We start from the raw sequence: 26,990 nt of genomic DNA, 5'->3' as shown, positions 1-26,990 counted from the left end.
GACAATATCAGTCAATGTTCTCAATTGATAAGGAAGCTGATTCCATATTGAGGGTCCACAGTAACTGAAACCTCTCTCAGTTTTACTATAATTTGAGACAGGAGGAACATTTAGGAGGAAAAAGTCTTGTTCAGTTCGTAGCACACGTACAGGTTGACTCTTGATGTCGATGCATTTGGTGATATAGTCTGGAGCTATGTTGTTCTATAAGAGTTCTCCCAGAAGATGTATGAAGGTCCAAGACTATTTCGATAGAGTTAGCCTCACCCGACTAAGCATCAGTGCACATTGGTTAGTAGCAGGCTAGTGACCGGCTAGTGACTGGCTAGTGACCGGCTAGTGACTGGCTAGTGACTGGCTAGTGACTAGTGACCGGCTAGTGACTGGCTAGTGACTGGCTAGTGACTGGCTAGTGACCGGCTAGTGACTGGCTAGTGACTGGTTAGTGACTGGCTAGTGACTGGCTAGTGACTGGCTAGTGACTGGCTAGTGACTAGCTAGTGACTAGCTAGTGACTGGCTAGTGACCGGCTAGTGACCACTTTTCAGTTATTACATGATTATGACACCTGCACTGTCTGACATGGTTATGACATTATTATGAAATGGTTATGCCGTCGGGATTCTCGTACGGGACAAAATTTTATAATTCGATTCAGTTAAATTTTCCTCGTTCGCTGATAACATTTACCAAGACCATTTTAAGACCATTTTAATCGGAACAAAATTAGATCTGGATTCAGATAAAACGGCTAAATTATAATCTTTATCTGGTCCACGAATTAATGAATTTTTTCCTTTGTTTCTTGCAAGTTAAACAACTGTAACTGCAGGTTCCGCCCACGTTCTACTCACGAGTCACGTTTGAAAGTCATTTATAAAGTTTTGAATAATTGAAAGCCCGATTCGACTAAACTAATCATGTTACCGCGTGATACAGTACAGTGCAGCTTGATGAATGGCCACCACACTAACGCATGGATCCGACCCTAAGCTTGCAACCAACAAAATGGACTTAAATCGAGTTTATATTTTTCGTTTCGTTGCAGCAAGATGTTACTCCTTGTGATATGTGCAGCCTTATTTGTGCTAACAGAGCAGACTTACGATCAGACTGCATCGTGTCTGATGAAGATTCATAACGAAGGGACTGAGATTGGTACTTTTTCCTTTTCGATGTTAATTACTTATTTATTTAATTTAACCTATGATTAAACATAATTTATGATAATAATCTCGGACCATCATACATAGTCGTTTGTATCCTTTGAAGATGCCGCCCTGTTTTAAACAACAGCTTCATGGCCTGGCTCCTATAATGTTTTCCCTCTTTAGGAAGAGTTACCTTCTCATCTACACCGGGAGAGAAGCAGAGAGTATTATTAGCTTTTCAGCACCCAAGGCTAAACGGGGAACATGGCTTTCATGTCCATACACTACCCGTCGCAGAAGGTGGCCATGATTGTTCGACGGCTGGAGGCCACTTCAACCCTCACGGAGTAGAGCACGGTGCACACCACGAAGCAAAGCACGGAGCACACCACGGAGCACACCACGGAGCAAAGCACGGAGCAAAGCACGGAGCAAAGCACGGAGCACACCACGGAGTAGAGCACGGAGCACACCACGGAGCAAAGCACGGAGCGCAAGCAGAGCACGGAGCACACCACGGAGCAAAGCACGAAGCAATGAACGGAGCAAAGCACGGAGCAATGGACGTAGCAATGGACGTAGCAATGCACGGAGCTCACCAAGAGGCAGCGGGTGGTCCAGCAGCTTCTCATCATGTTGGAGACTTCGGGAATGCGATCGCAAGGGATGGTAAGTTGAGATAACATTGTGCAATCTTTATAATTCATTGGATTACAAGTCGTTCCCAATTCCTAAATAGTGTCCGTGAGAGATTTGATAAGATAACAAACCTAAACCAAAACTCTTTTTCAGGCTTTGTTTTCCACCAAATTGATTATACAGTGGGTCAGGGAATTGATCGTAAGTGAGTTTTTACGTCATTTTTCTCGTTACATTCTGGTCTGACCTAATTCGAAAATTGTTTCGAAAAAACTTCAATTCCAAGATCTAAATATCTTCAATTGACTATAGATACCAGAAATCACTACGTAGAAGAAGATAGATTTGTTCTGGAAGGAGACAAGTCTTTTAGAGGACGTACAGTAATTTTACATGTGGGTACAGATGACTTGGGTCTTGGTGGAGACGAAGGTAATGGATCAATTGTTCACAATTCTTAGGACACAGTTCAGAGAATTTTATAAATATTTTTGATGAAATTTGTCGTATAAGGACTAACATTTTATTTTGCACATACTATTTTGAGATATTCTAATGTGACTGATTACAGGGAGCCGTAAGACTGGAAATGCAGGAAACCGTTTAGCGTGTTGTACTCTGGAATGAGCAGAGGAAACCTGTCACCATAACTATTTCGTGACCTGGAAAAACACTAGAATCAAACTTCTTTTGAAACTTGGACTTTTTATGGATAATAGAATTGAATGAAACATCGTGATATTGCATGGGGAGAATTTTTGAAATTTTTTATGTATTGAATAAGAGATTTTTATTTTCAGTTTAAGATTTTTTTTTCGTTTTATGACGAAAAATTAAAATTATTTTTGACTCCTGACGTTATCGGGTTTGTGATTGAATTTTAGATGAACTTTTTTATCGATTAAATAATTACAAAATTCGTAATTGAAGCGTTTAAATGACTATCTATATCCCCTGACTATCCCAATCATTAAATCATTCAGACTGTAGTTTCAATGAACTGAGCACGGAAATTGTTGCAGTGATCTACCTTTTGTCCTAAACGTTATTTAATTAAAACAATCTGTCTGATACTGTGAAGAAGGTGACCAAGTCGTTTGCTAAGTAAGTAAGTATTGATTAATAGTGTAGTTATCATCCTGACTACAAATAGCGAGATTACTCAATTTACGTTAACTAATAGCGCTCAACTTTGCGTTAAATAAGTTTTGTAAATTTTGATATAAATAATGAAGTGCGTGAAAAGTGTTCGTGGTGACCATGACTATTGTTACTTTGTGAACAGAAAATTTCGCAGAAAAAAGTCGCAGAAAAAAGTATCAGATACAATTAGATGCCATGAAATACCATCAATAAATTCTCGGATATTGCCGCCAGGAATTCGAGGAATGTTAAACTTATTCTGAGGCTTACGGTTACAATACTTGAAACACACCGGTTTATTTTCCTCGCTTGTTGGTAAAATTTACCAAGAGTATTTTATAACCATTTTAATCTGAACATTACTAGATTGGACTTCATATTGATACATACTGTGCAGGGTTTTATTGATTTGCGCAGTCGCAGGCATAGTATTATTCAATTATGTAATTACCGCTGTACAAACTCGTACCTTAATTATATAATGGACGAAAAGTTGTCTATTCAGGACATTATCTCAGTATGCTGTGACGTGAAGTCACTTTACCTCGTATCTCTCTCATTCATGTTGATAATCGAGAGATCATTTTTAGTCGACCATAACTTTAGATCTCGTTGTAATTTATCAATTTGAAATTTTTCAAAGACAGCGTTATCTTTCCAGCCCGACATTCAAATATTCCGATTAGATTAAATGTCTAGAATATATATTTAGTATTCGGGACTTGCATTTACAGTCTAGAATATATATATATCTAGAAACAGGAGCCCAGATTAAACGGTTAGATTATATTCTTTAGTTGGTCGGGAGCCAGGAAGGAGTTTATGGAATCTACTCTTTTCATTTCCACATCGCCTTGTTTTGAAGTTTTTTCCTTGATTTTGAAGTATTTGCCTTGGTTTTGAAGTATTTGCCTTGATTTTGAAGTTGTTGCAAAATAATAATAACATGATTGCCTGGCTGTAGTCACGCAAAAAGATTATTATCTGCCCATGCAATGTGGCATTTTCTTTTTGTTAAATTGTGATTTCGCCTAAACTTTTTATTGAAGTTGCAGAAAGATGCTACAGTTGCTGATATTTGCTGCCGTTCTCCAATTGGCGTCAACGAGCCATAAGTACGATCAGATAGCATCATGTCATCTCCGATTACATAACCATGGAAAGAAGATTGGTAAGCTTTCTATTTAGAGTTAAGAAATTCGATGTCTGATTTTAATTTCCCATGACCAGGTTAACAACCAGGTCTAGAGCTTTAGCTAAATCTTGTTGAAAGTTCAGTGTAAAGAAACATATCGTCTTTTTCAAGTACATTTCAACTTAAATTAAAGGAACACCATCATGACTGGTTTAATTTTTGTCAATTCCAGGTAAAGTAGCATTTTATAGCACTCCTGGGAAAGGCCAAGAGGTTAAAGTTGCCGTTTCGTACCCGAAAGTATCTGACGGAAAACATGGCTTTCATGTCCACGCTGCTCCTGTTACAGAAAGTAAGCTAAATTAGTTAAACCAAAATTATAATCAATAATCATTGCATGAACATTGTAAACCTAGCATAATCCCCTAGTTGATATAAAATGCAAATTCTCACTTTGAGAATTAGAAAACATCTGGAAATGACCCAACATACTACAGATAATTGCCTGACGACTGGAGGCCACTTCAACCCTGACGGAGTAGATCACGGAGCAGCGGGTGGTCCAGCATCTTCTCATCATGTTGGAGATTTTGGAAATGTGGATGCAGAGGACGGTAAGATAATTAAACAAGTTGAGATGATTTGTAATCTTTTGTGCTGATAGAAAACATAACAACTCCTAAGACCTTGAGAATAGGTGTCAAATGGAGATGATGAACGTCTTCAGATTCCTTTTTTTCAGGATTTGTTTTGACGACTCTCAACTTCATAGTGGGTCAGGGAACCGGAACGAGTAAGTGAAACTTTCAGTGAAACTTTCAGTGAAACTTCCAGTGAAACTTCCAGTGAATCGATTTTAAAATCTATAAATTTTAGAGATTTATTACTGGGCTTGATGACTCTGTTTTCTGAATCTTTCATCTCATACAATACGGCACAGGATTCAAATTTTATTGTTTTCTAATATGATCCTTAATTGAAGATGGAGACAAATTTTACGTGGAAGAAGATAGGTTTGCTCTGGAAGGAGAAAATTCTTTAAGAGGACGAGCAGTAGTCCTTCACGCGGGTACAGACGACTTGGGTCTTGGTGGAGACAACGGTAACTTAAGTTATTTTTATATTTTTTACACCCAACCCAGAACAATTTCTTGCAATTGTTTTCAACTCTTTTTGTGATGTCTATTTTACTGTGCTCTTCTACAATCTAAAACTTTCAGGGAGCCGTAAGACTGGCAATGCTGGATCACGTTTAGCTTGTTGTACTTTGGAATGAACAGAGGAGAACACGTGACCATAAGAGACAATTGAAATCATCATGGAAAACTGCTTAGTGTTGACCATACGGCGCTGAGGATCGCAAAAATCGTAATATTCCGATTGATGCTCAGCTAAATGGACAGTTGCAGTTTAATGAATGAACAGACGAAGGGAAATATTGATAAGTTGCATGTACATAATTGATTGAATGATTATTTTATGTTAGGGAAATTTACATTTTTCACAAAGAACCCTTGCTTTAGAAGGTTAGAAACATAGACATCTATATTTAGACTATTGATAAAATATACGCTGTACTATTAGGAGACAATTGCTCGGTATTATAATGACGTGTTTCCAGGCAGTAAATTGTTGTAATGTTTAAATTTCTGTTTTACCCCGCCATCTAGTCATTGATTTCATTGGATCGCATTTTGCAATTTTATCAAAAAATAAGTTTTTACAAAGGTATAGTAGTTTAACTCTTTTTAATAACGCCAATAACCGCAAAGAGAGGAGGATGAAACGTGTGAAAAACATTCCACTGAGCTGGGCACCCTTGATCAATTCTGTCTAATCAACAAAGTCAATGTTGACGAATGACGATTATACTCGCTCGGTATTTCTTTTAGGCTTCAGCGACAGCTTTGTAACATTCCAACCTCAAATTGCCCTCGGGTAGAGGATACACTGGCACGGTTATGATCCAGAGTTATTAATAACCAGACACACGATTCCCAGAAAATCCCCAAACTTTCAATGAGACCACAAATATATTATGCAAAATCAACATTACTTAACGCCTATTATTAAGTTCAAAAAAATTACAAAAGTCCAATAAGACCACAAAAATACTATAAATAGTCTCGATATTATAACGTAATTATATTAATATGACGTTAAACAAACATACCTGGTTGTTGGTTGTCGTCTACATGGTACTGCTCAGCTTTACTGACTGTTTCCACAGGATCAGGTGTCTCTGGCTCACTGTATCTGTTAGACTGTAGAACTAGTTTCTTAAGACTGCTACGTGGAAGGAACGCTTCAGGGGACGGTGATATGTCGTCTTCTAGACCCTCAAATAGCTGGTTATATCCTGCGTTCAGGGGCTTTGGTCGTACCTGGTACAAAAATAGATCTTGTTAGGGCTCACTACATTATGAATAAAGAAATTGCATATTGTCATTTAGTTTAGTAAATTGATCGCCTGTTCCAGTAAAAAAGAGCAGAGTTACATACTATTTAAACATTCTCAAACACTTACAGCAGAAAGTTTGGTATTAATTCTGCTCTTGTTATTTCCCAGACTGGCAGGAGGAGGGGTAGAGGGTTTCAGTTTCTTGTGTTCGTTGAGAGCGGTTCTGAAGAGGGGTGAGTCTCCAAAGGGGGTGGAGGAGAGGGCTGCTACAACTTGGTGGATATGTGTACTGTCTAGTGAAGCACCTGAATACGGTCAGATAATCATATCAGTTCAAATTCAGATTTTATTAAATAAAATGGTAGTAAGGAATGGCACAGGTAATTAAAAAACAGCTGCGAGTTGAGGAAACGAAATTTAATGTTTTCTTAACAGGTTATTGCACGTGCAATGTACACAATAAAAAAGCCCCGTATTGAGCTACTTCTTTACCAACAACAATAAACCAGCATTCAGCACAAATTTAACTTATGACCGGTCGCGGTTATTAATAACTCTGGATCATAACCGTGCCAGTGTATCCTCTAGCTACTTCTTTAACTCACCTAAAACAGGCTGCTGATTGTTACCCCCTAATAAAGAGTTGTTAGCGTTGTTATTGCCGAACAGTGATGTTCCAGTGTTGTTAGCGGCACCGAACGTTGATGTTCCGAACAAGCCTCCTGGTTTGGCGGCGGTGTTCCCAAACATACTCCCTCCTGTCGATTATCATAGTTTAACAATGGTTCATGACTAAAGTATTCCTTAGTAAAAGTAAAACGTAGCTGGCGACCGGTCTGACTTATTAGTCTTACAAAAACTGAATTTATTTTATAATTACAAGGTTCAGTCAGATGTAGATACCAGTGTAGAACCAATGTGGTACCAGTATACCAGATGTAAATACCTGTGTTGGCTGCACCGAAAGTATTGGTAGCTGTGTTGTTGTTCCCAAAGAGTGACGTGGTTCCTGTGTTTCCACCCAGGCTGAATGCTGGTTTACCGTTGGTGTTACCGAACAGACCCGTTCCTGGGGAGATTTGTTCCTCAAGCTAATGACTTTTATCGACTATAAACCAGTAAATGTAGGCACAAGGCAGAGGTATGATTCAGTATCGCAATCTCATATTCAACACATTTAATTGAATGCTGAATTTTCTCAACAATAAATTTAAATCATTAATTATCAACTCACCAGTAGAACCAAACCCTGTGGTACCAGCGGCAGTATTGGTGTTCCCAAAAGCGCTGAAAGTTGGTTTGTTGGCTGTGTTTCCGAACAAGCTTCCTGAAGTGTTGTTTGCGGCAGTATTACCGAACAGGCCTCCTGCAGCTGGAGTATTTGTGTTCGTGTTACCAAACAGACTTGTTCCTGAAATAACGTCGTATGTTTTTCGGTCCCAAAATGAAAGATATCGAGAAATAGATAATTGAGATGGATCCCACTTTATCAAGATAAATGGTTTAAAATCCTCAACAACATTTTCTTAAATCACGATGAAATAATCATTGGAGAAGTTTTTTCGATAGAAATAAGCAGTAGATGTAACAGATAAAAAGATGAACAGTAGTGTTACCAGTATTGGTGTTGTTTCCAAAGGTGTTAGTAGCAGTGCCACCAAACAATCCCCCAGTAGCAGCAGTACTAGTTGCAGTGTTACCTGACAAGTTTACATGATTAAACCGTGACCGGGCATAAGTTAAATTTCCGTAAGTGATATATTGCACAGATTTCACTCACAGTTTTATAATTAGTCAGAATTAGTTGAAAAACTTACCAAAAAGGCCACCAGGTTTAGCATTATTGGTGTTCCCAAATAGGCTAGTTCCAGTGCTACCAAATGTACTGGCAGTGTTTGTGGCACCGAAAGTGTTTGTGGCACCGAATGTGCCTCCAGTGTTGGTGTTGGTTGTGCCACCAAATAAGCTGGTTGTACCTGTATTTGTGCTTCCAAACAATCCTCCTGGCTAAAAATAATTTGATTTTAAGAAAATCAAGTACAATAAATTCAAGTGCATATTAAGTAAGCATATTAACAAACAAGTAGTATACAACCATGATTAAGGTCTCAGGAGTTTATAACTAACAATGCTTTCCATGTTAGAGTAAATTTTAAGCTAGATATGTACAATTCACGATTTACCTTGGCAGCTGTATTAGTATTTCCGAACAGCCCACCGGTTGTGGCAGTGTTATTTGTGGCACCAAACAGTCCTCCAGAAGTGTTAGTATTGGTGTTGGAACCAAATCCCCCGAAGGTGTTGGTGGTAGTGGCAGCTGCTGGAGTTGCACCAAACATGCCCCCAGTTGGAGCAGCTGTAGTTCCTGCAGCTGGGCCAGTTTTTCTGCCAGCAATGTAGTCTTCGCAGCGTATCTCTTCTACACTTTTTGTCTCGTACTCTTTCATGCCCGTTATGACTTGTAGTTTTACTTGAACAGTCTGGGAATTAAGAAAATTAAGAAACCAGTGACACTTCAAATTTTTGATATAAGGGCAATGCTTTAACTTGAAAAAGGGACTACGCAGTACAAATATAAATAGTGGAATGCTTAAGAACAGTTTTAAAACCGTATTCTCACCTGATGTTGACCTTTGATTTGTTGAGTGTCTTGAGAAATCATTGGGTTGTATTTTATATTTGATCCATTCTGCTGAGTGGATGCTCCGAATGTGGATGCAGTGCCACCAAATAATGAAGAGCCAGTATTAGCAGGGGTTGACCCAAAAGCACTTGTGGTATTACTTCCAAATGTGTTTCCTGTGCTCCCAAAGAGTCCACCAGTACTGGCTGTACTGGCATTATTGTTACCGAATATTGAGGATCCTCCAAATGCAGTGTTAGTAGTAGGGCTGAAATTTCAAAATGTAAGATATTGTGACAAAAAGTAACCTAAAATTCTCAATTTTATTCAGGTCATCATTGCATTGAAAGAAGATAACAGGGCAGGATGAAATTCAATATATATAAAATTAAATTACTTTGTTGCTCCACCAAATGTAGTGTTGCCAAAAGAACTTGTGCCAGTATTACTGGCTCCAAATAGAGTGGTGCCTGTGTTGGCTGGCTTGGCTCCAAATAGACCTCCACTTGTTGTGTTTCCAAAGCCAGTGCCGGTGGTGGAGCCAAAGGTGCTTGCTGCTGGGCTTCCAAAAGCGTTGGTTGCTTTGTTTCCAAAGAGTCCCCCAGAGGTGGCATTGTTGTTTGTGTTAGCACCAAAACCTCCAAATGTGGAGCTTCCAAATGTATTTGAGCTTCCAAACATAACAGCTAAGATTGTTATATATTAGCATTAAGAGAAACGCCATTGTCAGACGTAAGGAGAATGAGGACTCCTCAAACTACATTATATTACTTTATTCAAATCAAATATAGAACATAATTGAACATCTGAAAGATATGATAAGTAACCTGATCTGAAAGTAAGAAATACAGATACATAAACTAATACAATTTCTTGATCTTCCATCCTGCTCTATCAGAGACTGATATTCTTATACAGCTGTACAAATCGTCTGTATTTACAAATGGAATGTTCTTATAAATTAAATTAAATTTTATAGTCCTGGGCAAGTTCGACTGGTGTCTGCCTTCTCTACCCATTTTAGTACTCTTGACTCTCTACTGCAAAGTGTGATGCAAGCTGTGCAGGTAAGTTGTTATTACTGCAAAGGACATGACCAAGCATCCTCCATCGTGCACAAGCAACATGCTCATGTTTTTTACGGTCAGATCCTTCGTTACTCTTCCATTATCTCTGACCTTGATTCTTTTCTGTGTTCTACCAACACCCTTTATAGGACACTTCTTTCAAGATGTTATAATGACAGACTCCTGCAGAGTAAATTCAGAAAGCTGCTGAAAGACCGACCTAGTATTCTGTACAAATACAGTATACTTGATGTCAGCGACATCCTTGACATCACATTTAACGTGGACAGGTGATTACTGACGAGCGATTGCTAGGGGGTCTTGGCACATTAAACCGGTACAGGTGTTAAACCCCCGAAACCGGTGTGCCAAGTCATCTGCTGATGATGTTCTCATTACATTATTTCCTTGATTCCTTTCGTCTTTTCTTATACTTACAGTTAAAGTTCAGTTACTTTATTTCAACAGGTCTACCTAAGGATCAATTATTCTTTGGTGGGGTTTCACTTCTGGTATTGGCTTCATTCCCGTTCCTTTTCCTTATTCTTTATACTTATTTTTTATATAGTTTAATGAGATCATTGAGTGGAACCACTTCATATATGCAGTATATGCATTTATTTTATTTTAACAAGAGATTCCACCTTAATCAAAATACTGGCCTGCCAATTTTCTACTTAATAATGGTTAGTTTTACAAACTGTGACACTAAAACACAATCAAAGTCTTCACAGACAAAGCTTCTATATATATTTTAGCCAGCTTCATAAACTTTTTGGTTATGAAGATGGACTCTAGTTGGTATGTTGAGTATACCACGTGCTTGCTCTGGATGTATCGGACGTGGTCCTAAGCAATCGATTTATCCCAATCCATGACTCAAAATGCCGAAGGGACAAAAGAGTCAAGGACAGAGGTAAGCGAACGAGGGTTTTTTTTGTATATAGAAGCTAGAGCTGCAGCTTCTCAGATGACCGAGATAAGAAGAATAAAAAATGTATTTATTACGTGTGATCAGGTGATAGGTTTAATACCTAATCACGTGATTGGGTGACCCTGTTAACCACCCCGTTAAACATTATGGGAAACTTTGAAGGTGCCCAATTAAGGTGTCGTGACACAGTGTCACATAATCATCCAGTAATTTTTTACCGAGATACACAAAATGTTTGATAACTTCGTCATTTCTAATCCGTTTTGTTTCATTTTTTTTCCAGATCAGATGCAACATTTAATAATCTTCCGTCTCTGAAAAAATTAGGCGTCCAGCATGTTCAGAGAGAACAATATAGGTATTTTAATATTGAATGGGCGTGGTCTAAATTATTCGGATTTTCAAATTATGGCGACGGAATACTTGAACAAGTAGTATATAGGTACAGTATGCCATCTGCAAAGCAACAACACCCAAATATAAAACACGGCGGAGGTATAAGACCTAACTTATGGGTACTGACTTTTGGCCCACCCTGTATTTTGCACAGATCCGTGTCAGGTTGCATAAACGTATGGTTACATAGAAATGTAAACGATTTCCAAATTCAACACGGAATTATATTAACTGGGCGGCACCCTAACAAAAGTAAGTGAAAAACGAAGATAGTAAAACAAAGAGCTAGTTTGCTCAGGAACTGCTGACAAAAAACTGAGTTTGCTACCTGGACAGTTTTTTTTCTGCCTAAAAGCTCTGCATTGGGACGTGCTGTTATGTTGGGTATTGTCTGAGGCGACAGCACGACATCAAGTTGGGATGTAGGGTTCATCACTGTACAAACTGGACATTTCAAATGATTAACTCTTAATCAATCGACTGCATATGGCGACTTTTAAACACATTGGTGGGTGTTCCATCATTTCGTATTAACAAAAGGTCAACAAGTATAAATAATCAGGAAGAACTTGATAAAATTGGAAAGCTGCGCTCGATTTTAGATTTATTTTAATCCGTGGGACCATTGTCAAACGTTACCAAACCCATCATCTCAATGACGAGAAGTTGCACGATTGTGCATGAATCTGTACAATGAAACACAACACATTAGAAGAATTAAAGATACAAAATTAAACAAGTAAAAAATAGTAACTTTTGACATTTTTTGCCTCATATTTAATATTAATTGATTTAAAATTTAATTTGATTTCGACAATTTAAAATTATTTTCTCAAATGCGAGAAACATCATATTTATTTGTTGTTTGTTATTTGATGTACGGCGCAGCCAGGTTGTGCAATGTGCATTGCTCGAAAATCAATGCAAAATTGTTATTATTTGTTTCATTTGTAGCGCGATGCGTTACTGGACCGCGCCTTGCACTCAATTAAGCTTCTCGCTAGATCGGCAAGATCAGAAATGCGCAACTGGGCCTCGCCGAGCTGCAATGAATTGACATTGTCAATTAATGGTTTCATTTATATTTAGTAAAAAAAATATCGATTAATTTAAATTAGGGCCATTAAACATATTTTGAAACATGCGTGCTAAATCACTTTTCAGTCGATCTTCGAGATTGTTCTAAAAGGGCCCCAACAGTTCAAACCAACTTCAATCGATGTATTTTCGGACGCTGATTTGTATCACCCCCATGTTACCTGAAGACCTCTGGCTATTATATTTATGTTCATAATCATAAAATAGCTAAAGATTCGGTTGATTCACAATGTCAATCCTTCGCATCTCGCCGATCTGCATACGAGAAGATGCGCGGCGCGGCCCAGTAGTGTATCGCGCTACAAGAGATTCGGCGGAATGACAGGCTGAGCGTGGCCCGGTTAATATGCTTATACGATAAGTAATTATGCTTATACGTTTTCATGGTATATGAATAATCTGTGGGATTGTGAAAGTAAGTTAAACCAATACTATACACTTTATATGCTGATTTTGAATTAGACCTAATACTTAGCTTAGCTGAGGACCCCAGGCTATTATGTTCATTAATAAAGGTTTGGCGGAATGACAGGCTGAGCGCGGCCCAGTAAATACTTAGCATAAAAATCATTTTTTGACGAGTTATGATCAAATAACTATTTTGGTCAGACGCGCGCACGTGACAGGCTTGTAAAACGATATTTCAGCTGTTTATGCTTTAGGAGTCGAGTCAGTTTTGCACCCCGGCGAACGCCGCGGGCTTCATATTGCTGCGCGTGTTAAAACAAATTTTCGGCATAAATTTGTCAGGAGATCGACTGTAATTCCGTTTACGAACCTTTTAAAGATATTTGACAGTGCCGATTCTATCCCGTAAAGGATTTTCAATAGTGCCGAGGAAAAATAAAACATCAAATTCATTCATCTGAACATTAGTAAAGGTTATAATGATATCAAATCAAGATTTCAAACGCGTACAATCATTAACTCTAATCAAGTATTGTCAACTGTGATTAAAGATCATAGCAAAGTATGCTATCCTATATGTAAGCTACAATGAGGAAGAAACAGCATTATACAACAGTATTACAATAATAAATATAGATATAATACCAAAATGTAACTATTACTGCTAATAAATACAGTTTAAAGATAAACTTATCAAATTTAAAATTGACAAGAAACTAATACGCGGTTTATATTAGAATGCAACACAAACACTAAACACATCAAATAGAAACAAAAAAGATATCTCGCACTGTCAGTCATTACATATTACAATTATATTTAAATAACACCGAAGAACTCATATATCAACAGCTCGAGTAGCGCACACTACTAGTACTAATCTCGAGTGTCTGACAGTGGCAGGGGAAGCGTCCAGGGTTCGATGCCGCGACCGTGATCTTTTAAACATTTTGTGAAAGTCGTCTTTGTTTAAGAAGGTCTACTTCCAGTAGCCCATTTTCTCCCCACATAACATTTCTTCATCCTCAGCAAGACCTGTTTTATTTTCCATTACAGTAATTCCATGTTCCAATGAAATCTAACTCTTCAATTTTAATATCAGCGGTCGGATCCTGAAATATGGAAGTGAAACTCAGTAAATTTTTACAGTCAAGTAATACTTTGTAGTGCGATGCACTACTGGGTCGCGCGCGCATCAAATAATGCTTCTCGCAACCACAGATCGGCGAGATGCGAAGGATTGACATCGTCAATCAAAGTAATACTATAACTTCTATTCGTAAAATTTTACAAGATTTGTTTCCAGTTTCGGACAAATTCACAATATTACTACATAACAACTTAGTAATGTAAGCAGTAAGGGCCCTCTCCAAATTTTAATCTGTAGAAGTGCACGTGCAAATAACGCGCGGCTTCAATGCAAAAATACGTGTGTGCTCTTGGCGCGCGCTAAAACTCTGCGCTGAAAATATTGGTTTGGTACCAGTACCACAACGAGAGTTTTAAAATTCCCGCCAATTTCAAACTCCAGAAAAAGAATCCGAAATTTTGGGACAGCCTAAAACATATTCTGATTAATGCTTTTCGACTTTATTTGTCCGTAAACTGACAACTACAGCAAATCCATCTTCTCTACGAACTGGGCCCGAGTTACTTGTTTTAAAATACAGTAAATCCATCTTCTCTACGAACTGGGCCCGAGTTACTTGTTTTAAAATACAGCAAATCCATCTTCTCTACGAACTGGGCCCGAGTTACTTGTTTTAAAATACAGCAAATCCATCTTCTCTACGAACTGGGCCCGAGTTACTTGTTTTAAAATACAGCAAATCCATCTTCTCTACGAACTGGGCCCGAGTTACTTGTTTTAAAATACAGCAAATCCATCTTCTCTACGAACTGGGCCCGAGTTACTTGTTTTAAAATACAGCAAATCCATCTTCTCTACGAACTGGGCCCGAGTTACTTGTTTTAAAATACAGCAAATCCATCTTCTCTACGAACTGGGCCCGAGTTACTTGTTTTAAAATACAGCAAATCCATCTTCTCTACGAACTGGGCCCGAGTTACTTGTTTTAAAATACAGCAAATCCATCTTCTCTACGAACTGGGCCCGAGTTACTTGTTTTAAAATACAGCAAATCCATCTTCTCTACGAACTGGGCCCGAGTTACTTGTTTTAAAATACAGCAAATCCATCTTCTCTACGAACTGGGCCCGAGTTACTTGTTTTAAAATACAGCAAATCCATCTTCTCTACGAACTGGGCCCGAGTTACTTGTTTTAAAATACAGCAAATCCATCTTCTCTACGAACTGGGCCCGAGTTACTTGTTTTAAAATACAGCAAATCCATCTTCTCTACGAACTGGGCCCGAGTTACTTGTTTTAAAATACAGCAAATCCATCTTCTCTACGAACTGGGCCCGAGTTACTTGTTTTAAATTACTGGGCCGCGCTCAGCCTGTCATTCCGCCAAATCTATATTATGTTAATGAACATAATAGCCTGGGGTCCTCAGGTAAGTTTTAAAATACAGCAAATCCATCTTCTCTACGAACTGGGCCCGAGTTACTTGTTTTAAAATACAGCAAATCCATCTTCTCTACGAACTGGGCCCGAGTTACTTGTTTTAAAATACAGCAAATCCATCTTCTCTACGAACTGGGCCCGAGTTACTTGTTTTAAAATACAGCAAATCCATCTTCTCTACGAACTGGGCCCGAGTTACTTGTTTTAAAATACAGCAAATCCATCTTCTCTACGAACTGGGCCCGAGTTACTTGTTTTAAAATACAGCAAATCCATCTTCTCTACGAACTGGGCCCGAGTTACTTGTTTTAAAATACAGCAAATCCTTACTGGGCCGCGCTCAGCCTGTCATTCCGCCAAATCTATATGTTAATGAACATAATAGCCTGGGGTCCTCAGGTAAAGCAAATCCATCTTCTCTACGAACTGGGCCCGAGTTACTTGTTTTAAAATACAGCAAATCCATCTTCTCTACGAACTGGGCCAGAGTTACTTGTTTTAAAATACGACAAAGTTAACTGCTGAATGTTCCCGGTCAAAAATTAATTATAGTTTATATTAAAATATTGTCTATTGTCTATGTTTTACTATAATGCTGGGAGCCTTGTTGTAAATAATAGGGTACATACCATTCCTTGAAAGTCGTTATTTCGGAGTGAGCAATCATTTTGTTGACTAGCGAATCTAAATTGAAATAGTCGAATATCACTCAATTTCAGTTGCAGGTCGACATCCTTAAAATTAGAGAGCAAATAATTTTATTTTGTACTCTACTTCAGTCAATATAAATAGAAATTACAGCAATTTGAAGTAACAGCATATCAAGCTATATCATACATAATTATAAAAGCCTCGCAGAGATCTCGATTAAATCTGTAAACGTACATTTAACGGTAAGATATATAGATAGCGCGCAATATATGCGCACGCATAAAACCAATATGGCTGCCACACAAAGCTACAAACTGGAACAAGAAATGAAAATTGTGAATTCAACCAGCTTGGATACTATTACATATTATCCAACGCGACATTGGTTTGGGCGCATTATCGACACGTTTTAAATGCGCGGAACATTTTTGTGCGCGGCACTATATAGCATTTTAAATTTTCAAAATTCAAATCATAGCCAGAGTTATGGTTATTTTTCAAGACAAATTTTGAGGCAAATTTTACGTGTAAATTATTCATTTTTCATTCATGATCACTCATAATTTAAACAATTTACCTTGGATTGAATTGAACTCTTCAGTATTCGATGATTAAAACAATTGTTTTAAGAACAGAGTAGTTTTAAAGCTAAACATTCGCAATTTGTCTTAACAGGAGTCTTGGGAGGATTATAAAAATGAAATTTAAACGTTTTAGCGGCGCATGAAGCCCGCGGCGTTCGCTGGGGTGTTTTGGTTTTAAAGTAATTGTGAAAATAGTACAAAGATGTATATATATATTTATACAGATTTGTGCACTTTAACTTTAAATACTTACCATAAAAATCAAAATTTTTATCAAAATACACAGAACGGTCAAAATCTAATTGCCACCTTTACTTGTTGATGCTGAGACATATTAGATTAGATTATATTAGATTAGATAAATATAATATGTAAGCAATAAAATATACAATAGTCATAAAATACGGAAATTGTAATGAAGCATGTTGTAGCGCTATGCGTTACTGTGCCGCGCCGCGCACTCAATGAGGCTTCTCATCTGTAGATAAGCGAGATGCGCTACTGTGCCGCGCCGAGCTGAGATGAATTGACATCGTCAATTAATGAAGCATGCTACAGCTAATCGGTAATCACTTATGAAATAGCTTCTGCACAGCAACTAGATTAGATTAGTGTGGTGGAAATAGTAAGTCTTGACACAAAAGACTGTGCATTTAATTGGTACTGGGGCTTTTATTTCTTACAGGGGTTTTTTAATTATTTTTACTCAGATTTTTTAAAAGAGGGGTTTTCTTTGGAATTTTTTTTCAGATTGTTAAATTAGAAAGGAAGACAAAAGAAAGACAAAGATTTTAATTTATTAATAGAATTGTATTTTTAGTTACCATTGCTGGATTACCCTGTGTACATTGTTTGCATGAATTTTATATTACTCTGGATTACGTAGTATTTGGATAAAAATCACGACGGGTTCGATCACCTAACCGTAGAAATAAGTTTTATTTTGTATTATTTTAAGGGTCATCATTGCTGTGTATTTTAGACTTGACATATTTCCCATAGGCACCCCCTTTATATAGCTCATTCAGCTTCTGTTTTCAGCGATGTGTTGCTACACACTGTTTAGCATGTGGGTCAAGCACAGTGCCGCGCCTAAGCAGCAAAAGAGTTATTTATTTTACAAATTTATTTTTGTATCTCAAAAATGATGTAAAGTTTTTAATATGACGTAGAATTAAAGCTATTTCCGTACAGCCTAAGTGCTAAGCATGCTCGTTAGAAAAACTATGAACAATGAACATAACATGCTAGCTTTCTTTATTTTTGTAAGTCGCGTCGGCTGACATCTTGGGTTGTACTGGATGTAACAAGTTTATTATCGGATGTCTACTTATACTTATTATGATATCATTATTCATTGTAATGGCAATAAAATTTAAATTTTGTTTTACTTAAATTTTGTTTTACTTATATACATACAGGATGTCAATTAGAAGTAGCAGTAAGGAGTATACTATTGGATGGCATATGCTCTGTTTGACATATGGTTTAGGGTTTGCATTATCGGTCCACAATTTTTTATCGCCGATAACCGATAATAATTTTTCAATTATCGGCGATAACGATAATTATCGGCGATAAAATTTGGTCAGAACAATTAGCTTATTTTCCATCGATTCAGTGGCTTAATTAATCATACGTTCATGATTTATAACTTCCGTGATTGAGGGTCATGAATTCCCGAGATATCGTACACAAATTGTAAACGCGTAATTTCAAAATAGTCAATTAATTGAAAGTGAAGATCCGATATACTTTACACTTACAGTGAACAGTCAGTGACAATAACAATCTTACACAAAGTGGAACTCCACAGCCGCTAAACGGCTATACATTTCGGCTTGAGTTTTCTTTTCGATGTAAGATACTATTAGGGACTGATTTTTTGGTCGCTTGACTTTGGGGGATGCCGAAGATTTATCATTATTAGCAGCTGCATTTTCTATACCGTGTTTAACTCTCAAGTGGTACCAAAGATTAGTGTAAGACCTTTTGGCTGTTGTGCTGAGAAAAGACTTGTCACATTGCATGCAGGCCACGTTGTCCCCCTCTTTTGTGAAATGTTTCCAGATCTCGTTGGTTGACATATCAAGATTAACTAGTTTTCCGAGACACAACAGAAAACAGATAACAACTGATACGTGTAACGTAATCAATCAACTATTTAAGCAAATGAGCGACCCAGGCAAGTTAATCATCGGCAAGTTAATCATCGGCATTTCTCAGGGGAGGGGCGTGGAGTGTGGACTGTGCAGGAGTGTATTGTGTTGTTATGGTGTGTACTGTGTACTGTGTCGGGTTCAAATTATTACCTTATACGGTTGTAACTGAATTGATAGTTTGAAGTGAACAGCTTATCTGTATTAGGGTGGGGCGAAACTAGGGGATACTTATTACAGATTTACCGTTTAAACTTTAATTCCGTTGAATTCAAATATGCAACTATCCCATGAAATATGAATACTTTTACATAGTACATACCTTGTTTCACCAATCAACAGTGATAAGATAACATTGCAAATCTTGCTGATTTAAGTACTTAAGTAGCAAATTCAGATGTTTTGATCAGTTTCACACATATCTTATGATCAATCTAGTGAAAATGGGAGGTAAGAATCTGCGAGTTAGCTGTAAAGTCTCGAAAATTCCGAAATTATTTTTGAAAAGAAATTTCTGAAATTATCGGTTTATCGGTCAGAAATTATCGCCGATAACCGATAACGATTTTACTACGAATTATCGCCTATAATTTTATCGCCGATATTATCGATTGCAAACCCTAATATGGTTGGTCGTCAGAAAAAGCAATTGCAACACACAAAACATACTGTCGATGATCTTGTGTAGCACTATGAACCCTAATACATAATTATATTTCATTAAATGATACCCGAATACCAAGCTCTAATTCATAAACTGCTTTATCTTACATTTTACTGAGCTAGTTTAATTTTTGTCCACTAATAGGGGCTTCGGTTATTTAAACTATAAAGTTTGCTGACCATGTTCTGAAGAGTTAAATAAAACAAAATTATTAAACAACATTTTATTTTATGCCCACAATCAATTCATATTTAGTTCAAATATTTTAAGTCAAGTTAACCAATTCACAGAAATTAAATTGTTTTATTTAAAAAATAATAATTTGTGATATGTGTACAAGTGATATATTAATAAATTAATTTATACTTACGATTTACAAAATGTACTAAAGTAGGAAAACAAATTTTAGGAAAACAAATTTAAATTTTGGTAAGTAAGTAAGTAATATCATAAAAATAAAGCCGCGCGTTGGTTGACTGCCTCAGTATGGTGAATAATTTAAGCTTGAAGGTGCCCTGCGCATTTACAGAACCTTATGCGGCGATCACATATTCATGAGGACCTGTGAGCGCCAAATTTAATTTAAAGTTTCTAGAAATCATACATCACTACGAGTTACTCATGCTTTTGGATTATAAGAGTGCGGATTGTCAGGTATTTCATTCATTCATACTTAATCGGTTTAAAGCTGTATATTTAGAACTCACTATTGTTTAAACTACGAAAGCAGAACGTAGATAATGGACAATATACTGACGACAATACCAAGGACCCGAGTGCCGCATTGACTTTTCCGGATCCGTTTTTACCGAAGGCTTATCCACCAGTTACTCATGCTGCATGTATAGTCTGATAATATTTTGTCTTATCTCTAGCAAGCATTCTGTAAATTGAAGTGTCGTATTTATTATAGAAGTGTTAATATGTGTGTTCACAGGACTTGAGTTGTTTACAAGAGAAACTCGCTGGGTTTGAAATAGAAACAGAACCTGTAATAAATAGGATTTATTACACCAATAATATAAACTCAAATAGTTATATCAAGTTCCAATTATCCATTGTAAATATATAGTAGTATATAGATCATTGTAAATATATAGTTTAAAGGAATACGTACCGGTTGATACTCTACAATAACATAAATCTTCCTTCTACAAACTTCAACCGGTTCTCATGCTATGAATATATAATGATTAGTATTCTGCTAAGTCTAACATTCCCCCCTATTTAAAAACTTTTGAAAATAGCTCGAAGCTCTTTAAAAACACTTAAAAACACTTGACACGTAATCATCCTAAATTCTACAAATTGCTTAAAAGAACGTGCGTGCGCGGTAAAAATATTTCAACTTTTCACAATCCAATATTAGAAAATTGCTAGTCGTTAGTTACTGAACAGAAGAAGGAAGAAAGTGTATGCTCACGGCGGAGAAGAACCAATCCTTGACACAGCTTCAGAACACACATATTAACAGTGGTAGCAGTTCAGTTAACTTGTGAGAGACGACAGATCCACCGAAGAAGAACCAGAGGAAAGGAGAGAAAAGGTAATTGGAAGAAATTGTCATAGACTGTTCAGTTAATTTAAAGAAGAAAGAGACTAACTAGAAAGTATTGAACTGATTCAAGTGTTGAAAGTAATTTAGATTTAAAACTCAGTGTTAGTTAGTTATAGTCAGTGTACTGTTAGTTATAGTCAGTGTACTGTTTGTGTCAGTGTACTGTAGTTTTGTGTTTGTAGTAATTGTCACATTCATTCACGTTATGAGCGAGAAGATACCGAATTTAGAGGATGACAGCGACTACAGCCGTTGGAAGAAAGCAGTCAAAGTGTGGCAGTTGGGAACAACAGCAAAGAAAACTCAACAAGCCAGCCGTCTGATTGGATCCATGAATGGAAGAGCGTATGAAGCAGCACTACAAATAGCACCAGCAGAGTTAGGAGTTGAAACCGGAGTTGATAAGCTGATAACAGAGCTGGATTCTCTGTTTCTAAAAGACGCCACACACAATCTGTTCATGGCAATTGAAGATTTCGAACACTATAAGAGACCAGAAGGTGTTGCAATGGACCTGTATGTGCGAGACTTTGAACAGAAAAGAAAGAAGATAGACCAACTGAGAGGACAAGTAGTGTACGAGGATGGGGTGTTAGCGTATAAACTCCTCAATCAAGCAAACCTTAACCCGGACCAGAAACGGCTTGTAAAAGCAACAATAACGAAGCTAGACTATAAAATGATGGTCCAATCGTTGAAGCAGACATTTGGAGATGAAGTACCATTTGAAAGTCCTACCCGGATAGAAACTGTTATTAAGGAAGAACAAGGCATCATGTTTACAGATCAAAGAAGTAGACAAGGCAGCAGTGCCAGTGGAGAAACTGCAGAAAGTGAAGATGAGGGTGTTCTTTACAATACCGGAAGGTTCAGGGGGAAAGGAAAGTTCAGAAAGTATGGTAATGGCAATGATAACCGAACAAAGCAAACCAACCAAAACTACCAGGGTTGTTATATTTGCAAAAATCCAAACCATCGTGTAGCAAACTGCCCTCATAATACTTACAAGACTGAAGGTCAAAGAAATACTTATAAGACAGAAGGTCAAAGACAAAGGTATACATACCTGGCTGATATGACGAGAGAAGTAGTTCTACCTGAAAGAGACGAACAGTATACATACTTCATCGGAGAAACTGTAAACAAAGGTTTACTAGACACAGGTGCGCCTGCAACGGTATGTGGAAAAAAGTGGCTAGAAGTCTACACAGAGTCACTCACAGGGGAAGAAGCGAGGAAGTTAAAGACAAAGAACAGTAAAGCAACATTTCGCTTTGCCACTATCCAACGAGACGATACTGACGGTTGTCCCACATCTCTTACTTCTTCATAGACTCCAAACTCATGAAACTTTAACAACTCTAATTCTTTAGCTTCTTTTACGCCAGGATCTTCTGTGAACACCTTGCTCACACTAAACACAAATCTGTCCTCTTCTATGAAAAGCAGTTCCTCATCACTGTCCTCTTCTTCGTTTTCCAAAAACATGAGTCTTTCCACTGTCATCCCGTCTAAATCCACGGCCAGGGCTTCTTCTTCGTCTTGTATCTCCAAGTTATACTCATTCTTGTACTGACCTGTCGATTTTCCTGCCCGACTTGTCACGAGTCCTTTTGTCCAGTCTTCGGTTTCTTGGCCTCTAAATCTCACTATATCATCCTTCTTGAGATTGAGAGCTCCATTCTTCACCGGCTCTACATTGGTCCAGTCCTCTTCAATCTTCACTGGCTCTACTCTGGGCAAGTTCTCTTCAACCACGCGACTAATAGTGTTGTCTTCAGTTTCATTCAACACCTGCACTACAGGATCCTTTGTATCTCCCGATTCCTCACAGTCGCTTTCCTCTGGTTCTTCTGTACCTTCAGATTCCTCACGGACAACAGGCTACCACTGTTAATATGTGTGTTCACAGGACTTGAGTTGTTTACAAGAGAAACTCGCTGGGTTTGAAATAGAAACAGAACCTGTAATAAATAGGATTTATTACACCAATAATATAAACTCAAATAGTTATATCAAGTTCCAATTATCCATTGTAAATATATAGTAGTATATAGATCATTGTAAATATATAGTTTAAAGGAATACGTACCGGTTGATACTCTACAATAACATAAATCTTCCTTCTACAAACTTCAACCGGTTCTCATGCTATGAATATATAATGATTAGTATTCTGCTAAGTCTAACAAGAAGAGCCAGCCAACCTCCGCATTATAATCTTTTGTGTGCCAAGTTCGTTTATAAAATCTAATCATATAATAAGATTGATCCAATAATCTAAGATGAACGGTATATCATAGCTCATCGTTATTAAAATCGACTTGGCACACAAAAGATTTAACTAAGTTCGTTGACTTAGTAAAGCTTATCAAACTGTCAATTTTTCGACAGTCGTTCCACATTTTTGTTGATTGATAAATGAAAGAGGAGGATGGGTTCGGGGTGATGAACTGGTCTGAACGTCTTTGTGATGGTGATCTGTGGAGTAAAGATAGGAGTGAGATTGGAGATTCTAATCTGACAATTTTGAACAGTTCTAATAGACATGTGTATTTGTAGAGATTGTGGAAGGTAATAATAATAATAATAAAATTTGGTAGCTTAAACACAAACTCTAAGCCCAGTGGATAAACCACAAAACTTATGCTCTATTGTGTGAAACAAAGATACTAGATCAAGATAACTATCAAGGAGTGTATGCATAGGACATAAACAGTTTTGGAACGAAGGTGACATGCTTATGAAGCGAGCTAACAGTCTAAATGCTAATAAGTTCAAAAAGATCATGACATTAGGTTGCATCCTAAACAGTTTAAGCAAATAAAATAAAGTTATATTGTCAATTAATCGCTCAAGCCATAACTTTTCTTAAACAGGTGAGTTGGCCGTTAAACAGGTAAGAAGGCCGTTCTTGTTAAACAACGGCTTTGTATGCTCTTTTTCAAAGAATTCCCTTCCTAGGATTTGTTCATCTATACAACGTGTTCTGGCACATGTTCTAAATTTATCTAGATATGCTTCAAGGTCACCAAATAGTATTCTGATACATTTTTTCTGAGTGATGAAGATAGGTTGAAGCATATTGTTACTCGACCCACCCCATACCGATATTCCAAATCTTAGGTGTGACTCAAATAACGTGTGGTACAATTCTTTATGGTGTTTTTTCGGGATAACGTGTCGTATTCTACTGAGTCTTCCGATCTCACACCTACGTTTCGAGTTGAGGGCTCTTATTTGAACATCCCATTTTAGCTTTTTGTCAATAATAACACCTAAAAACTTGGTCTCTTTAACTTGCTTTATTACCGTATTATTCAGAGTTAGTATATATTCTGATTCGTTATCTGCCTCATTATCAGTAGCTGTACGTGACGGATTGAAGTGAATGTAGCAGCATTTCTTTATATTTATATGTAATAGGTTGCATTTCATGTACTGGTGTAACAAACGAAGAATTTCGTTTGCTCTTTCATACAGTTTTTTTCTACATTCATCTACTACGAATATGTTTGTGTCATCTGCAAATAGTATGAACTTGCCCAGATCAGTTGTTCTAAATAAGTCGTTAACATATATTATAAATAGCAAGGGTCCGAGACAAGAGCCTTGGGGAACTCCAAAGAGAACAGGCAGCTTGTCAGACTCTTCGCCCAGTGCAGAGACATATTGATATCTGTTAGAGAGATAACTAGCGATGAGTCTATTGGCGTTTCCACGTATTCCATAGTTGTCTAGTTTATTAAGTAGTTTTTCATGTGAGATCGTGTCAAACGCTTTAGATAGATCAATAAATATTCCAAGTACATGCAGTTTTCTGCTAAGACAGGATTCTATGTAATTCACTGAGGAGTTGAGGGCATGGCTTGTGGACTGTGGAGTGATTTTTTCTAAGTAGACACAATACTTAGAAAAACTGGTTCGGCGCGCAGCTGATGAAAAGAGTTTAGTTTACATTTCCGAACTACCAACTAAAGCGTACATTAAAAGCTAACTTACTGAATTCTTTAATACATATTAAATCTAACGTGGTTCAACGAATTAGCCAAGAAAATCTTCAAATTGTAGGGGGCCGGGGTAAAGGACACGATCGCTAGTAAAACAAAATTTAAATTTTATTGCCATTATAATGGTAATGCTTCTATGTGCCCGTAGTTATTAATAAATTTATCACAATCGATTATATTAAGATCCAAAGTAGAACGTCACTTACGCTGAATAAATTTAAGAATCCTATTCGAGTTATTAGTCCTGACCAATGTTAAGGGAGCTGTTCAATCGTCCTACTGGTAATTCTTCATTTTGATGCAGCATTTAATGCTTCATTTGCCTAGGTAACCAGCAATTAATATGTTGAATGTTAAACTGTTTCGTTTGTATATTGTTGATTGAAAATTTTATGTACCTACTGGCTACTACCTACTCAGTTTGTTGCAATTTTTGTAACCTAGAAGTTCTATTTAAACAATAGTTGATATCAGATTCTATTTCAATAACCGAAGACCCTGTTCACTCCCTTTTCAATCTAGCAACCTAGCAAGATAATGCACAGTTAAGATGTTAAGGCTTGTCACTATTTGCATCTTGCACAATCAATCTTAATATCAGTTTAAATTTGGAGTAATCCATTATCTAAATACATTAGGTCTACAAATCATAATTTATACGGGTGGTACGGTGGTACCTTGCAAGTACCACCCGTATTCACACTCAGACCTGAGTTTATTCATTTGCCGATACGAGATTGGGGACGGGTTCTATAAAAAAACACAAATCATAAATGATTTTTAGACCTAATGTATCTTACTATATATGAAGCGAGACGATATATATATATGGATCCGTGCCATTTTACTGACACCACGGCATCAACTTTAACGCAACTTTCCGCAAAAACCGTAAAAGATATACAACTGAAACATTTTTGACTGGGTCAAATGCTTTTATGCTTTTCAAATCAGCATAAAAAAATAAAAAATTGGCCAAGGAATAGGAGTTTTAGAACCCAAAATTTGGACCCCCAAGTGGTGTCAAAAACGCGAATTAAATAGGTAATAATTATTTTAGTCTCTTGAGTCTTGACACCATTTTAGGGTTATACGGGTTCCTGCTAGTTTAGATAATGGATCTACCTTGTGAAGATCTGTTAAAAATCTAAAAGACAATGATTTTATCCAGTAAATGATAGCATCCTAGATCTGGTTGAATCAATCTGGTTATCATTTGAAAACTTGCTCCATGTTTCGCCACTTAATTTAGATCTCAATTTCTATCATTAATTGATTGCCAGAATGGTAAATTTTTGTCATGCCCATATATCTCAAAAATTCCAGACTATTGTTATGGTAAGGATGTCTGTACCATTTCATTTGTATATGAGAAATTTTATAACTTTGTTTACTAGAATTATATGACACGCTGGTTTATAACAATAATCATTTACACTGATCAATTTTTAACTATCAATAAGTCATTTTACAGTATTATATTTAGACATATTTCAGATCTTATTGACATGAGGTGAACAACAGCTTAGTTGTTTAATTTGTAACCAAAATGTGCAGCTCATGCTTCATTGAATTATTGAGTCATAATAATATGTAAATTGTTGACTTAATGGCCGAATGGTTGGCACTTCTAGCCTCTAAGAAGAAATGAGAAGGTTTTAATCCCTATGTCAGTTAGTTTAAGGAGTGAGCTAATAAATCTGTAACTGGATCTATGCACAACATAACACAATGCAATATAGATTCTGCTTGATGGGCTCCAACAAATCATCAGGTAACCATGATTGAGAGTTTAATGAGCCCATTGCATGAAATCCTTGGATGTGGAATACATTTTC

At 37.1% G+C, this 26,990-nt stretch overlaps 3 protein-coding genes and 1 long non-coding RNA gene across 4 annotated transcripts in view; 2 read left to right on the top strand and 2 right to left on the bottom strand.

The window, feature by feature from the left end:
• LOC134820000 (nuclear pore complex protein Nup98-Nup96-like) overlaps positions 1-9,793 on the bottom strand; it is a 33,289-nt gene extending 23,496 nt beyond the window's left edge. Inside the window, exons 1-10 of the mRNA XM_063830169.1 lie at positions 9,490-9,793; positions 9,090-9,360; positions 8,653-8,949; positions 8,287-8,476; positions 8,086-8,169; positions 7,704-7,880; positions 7,416-7,538; positions 7,075-7,227; positions 6,596-6,774; positions 6,242-6,452 (exon numbers count right to left, since the gene is read on the bottom strand). Of these exons, the coding sequence (XP_063686239.1) occupies positions 6,242-6,452; positions 6,596-6,774; positions 7,075-7,227; positions 7,416-7,538; positions 7,704-7,880; positions 8,086-8,169; positions 8,287-8,476; positions 8,653-8,949; positions 9,090-9,360; positions 9,490-9,773 (1,969 nt within the window). The 5' untranslated portion in view covers positions 9,774-9,793. The remainder of the gene's footprint in view (positions 1-6,241; positions 6,453-6,595; positions 6,775-7,074; positions 7,228-7,415; positions 7,539-7,703; positions 7,881-8,085; positions 8,170-8,286; positions 8,477-8,652; positions 8,950-9,089; positions 9,361-9,489) is intronic.
• Positions 964-2,714, top strand: LOC134820008 (superoxide dismutase [Cu-Zn]-like). Its single transcript, XM_063830180.1, has 5 exons — positions 964-1,158; positions 1,335-1,820; positions 1,944-1,991; positions 2,103-2,222; positions 2,362-2,714. Exons 1-5 carry the CDS (start codon positions 1,053-1,055, stop codon positions 2,415-2,417), a joined length of 816 nt encoding a protein of 271 aa, XP_063686250.1. The 5' UTR covers positions 964-1,052; the 3' UTR covers positions 2,418-2,714.
• Positions 3,923-5,750, top strand: LOC134820012 (uncharacterized). The gene is made up of 6 exons (XM_063830188.1): positions 3,923-4,104; positions 4,301-4,420; positions 4,566-4,682; positions 4,811-4,861; positions 5,051-5,170; positions 5,289-5,750. The coding sequence occupies exons 1-6, from the start codon at positions 3,993-3,995 to the stop codon at positions 5,342-5,344; spliced, it is 576 nt and encodes a 191-aa protein (XP_063686258.1). The 5' UTR covers positions 3,923-3,992; the 3' UTR covers positions 5,345-5,750.
• Positions 9,794-13,443: 3,650 nt separating the features above from the next.
• Positions 13,444-16,353, bottom strand: LOC134820013 (uncharacterized). Its single transcript, XR_010160838.1, has 2 exons — positions 16,156-16,353; positions 13,444-14,107 (listed from the first exon to the last, which is right to left on the bottom strand). It is a non-coding gene; the product is annotated as an uncharacterized LOC134820013 (long non-coding RNA).
• Positions 16,354-26,990: the final 10,637 nt, after the last annotated feature.

This window comes from Bolinopsis microptera, chromosome 8, assembly GCF_026151205.1.
Source record: "Bolinopsis microptera isolate Bmic1 chromosome 8, MBARI_Bmic_1.0, whole genome shotgun sequence".
Lineage (NCBI taxonomy): Eukaryota > Metazoa > Ctenophora > Tentaculata > Lobata > Bolinopsidae > Bolinopsis > Bolinopsis microptera.
This window is presented reverse-complemented; position numbering and strand designations above follow the sequence as displayed.

Coding starts and splice junctions, on each gene's coding strand:
- LOC134820008 (XM_063830180.1), top strand. CDS start 1,053: ATGTTACTCCTTGTGATATGTGCAGCCTTATTTGTGCTAACAGAGCAG. Junction 1,159..1,334: donor TAACGAAGGGACTGAGATTG/GTACTTTTTCCT, acceptor TTCCCTCTTTAG/GAAGAGTTACCTTCTCATCT. Junction 2,223..2,361: donor GGGTCTTGGTGGAGACGAAG/GTAATGGATCAA, acceptor GACTGATTACAG/GGAGCCGTAAGACTGGAAAT.
- LOC134820012 (XM_063830188.1), top strand. CDS start 3,993: ATGCTACAGTTGCTGATATTTGCTGCCGTTCTCCAATTGGCGTCAACG. Junction 4,421..4,565: donor CGCTGCTCCTGTTACAGAAA/GTAAGCTAAATT, acceptor AACATACTACAG/ATAATTGCCTGACGACTGGA. Junction 4,683..4,810: donor AAATGTGGATGCAGAGGACG/GTAAGATAATTA, acceptor CCTTTTTTTCAG/GATTTGTTTTGACGACTCTC.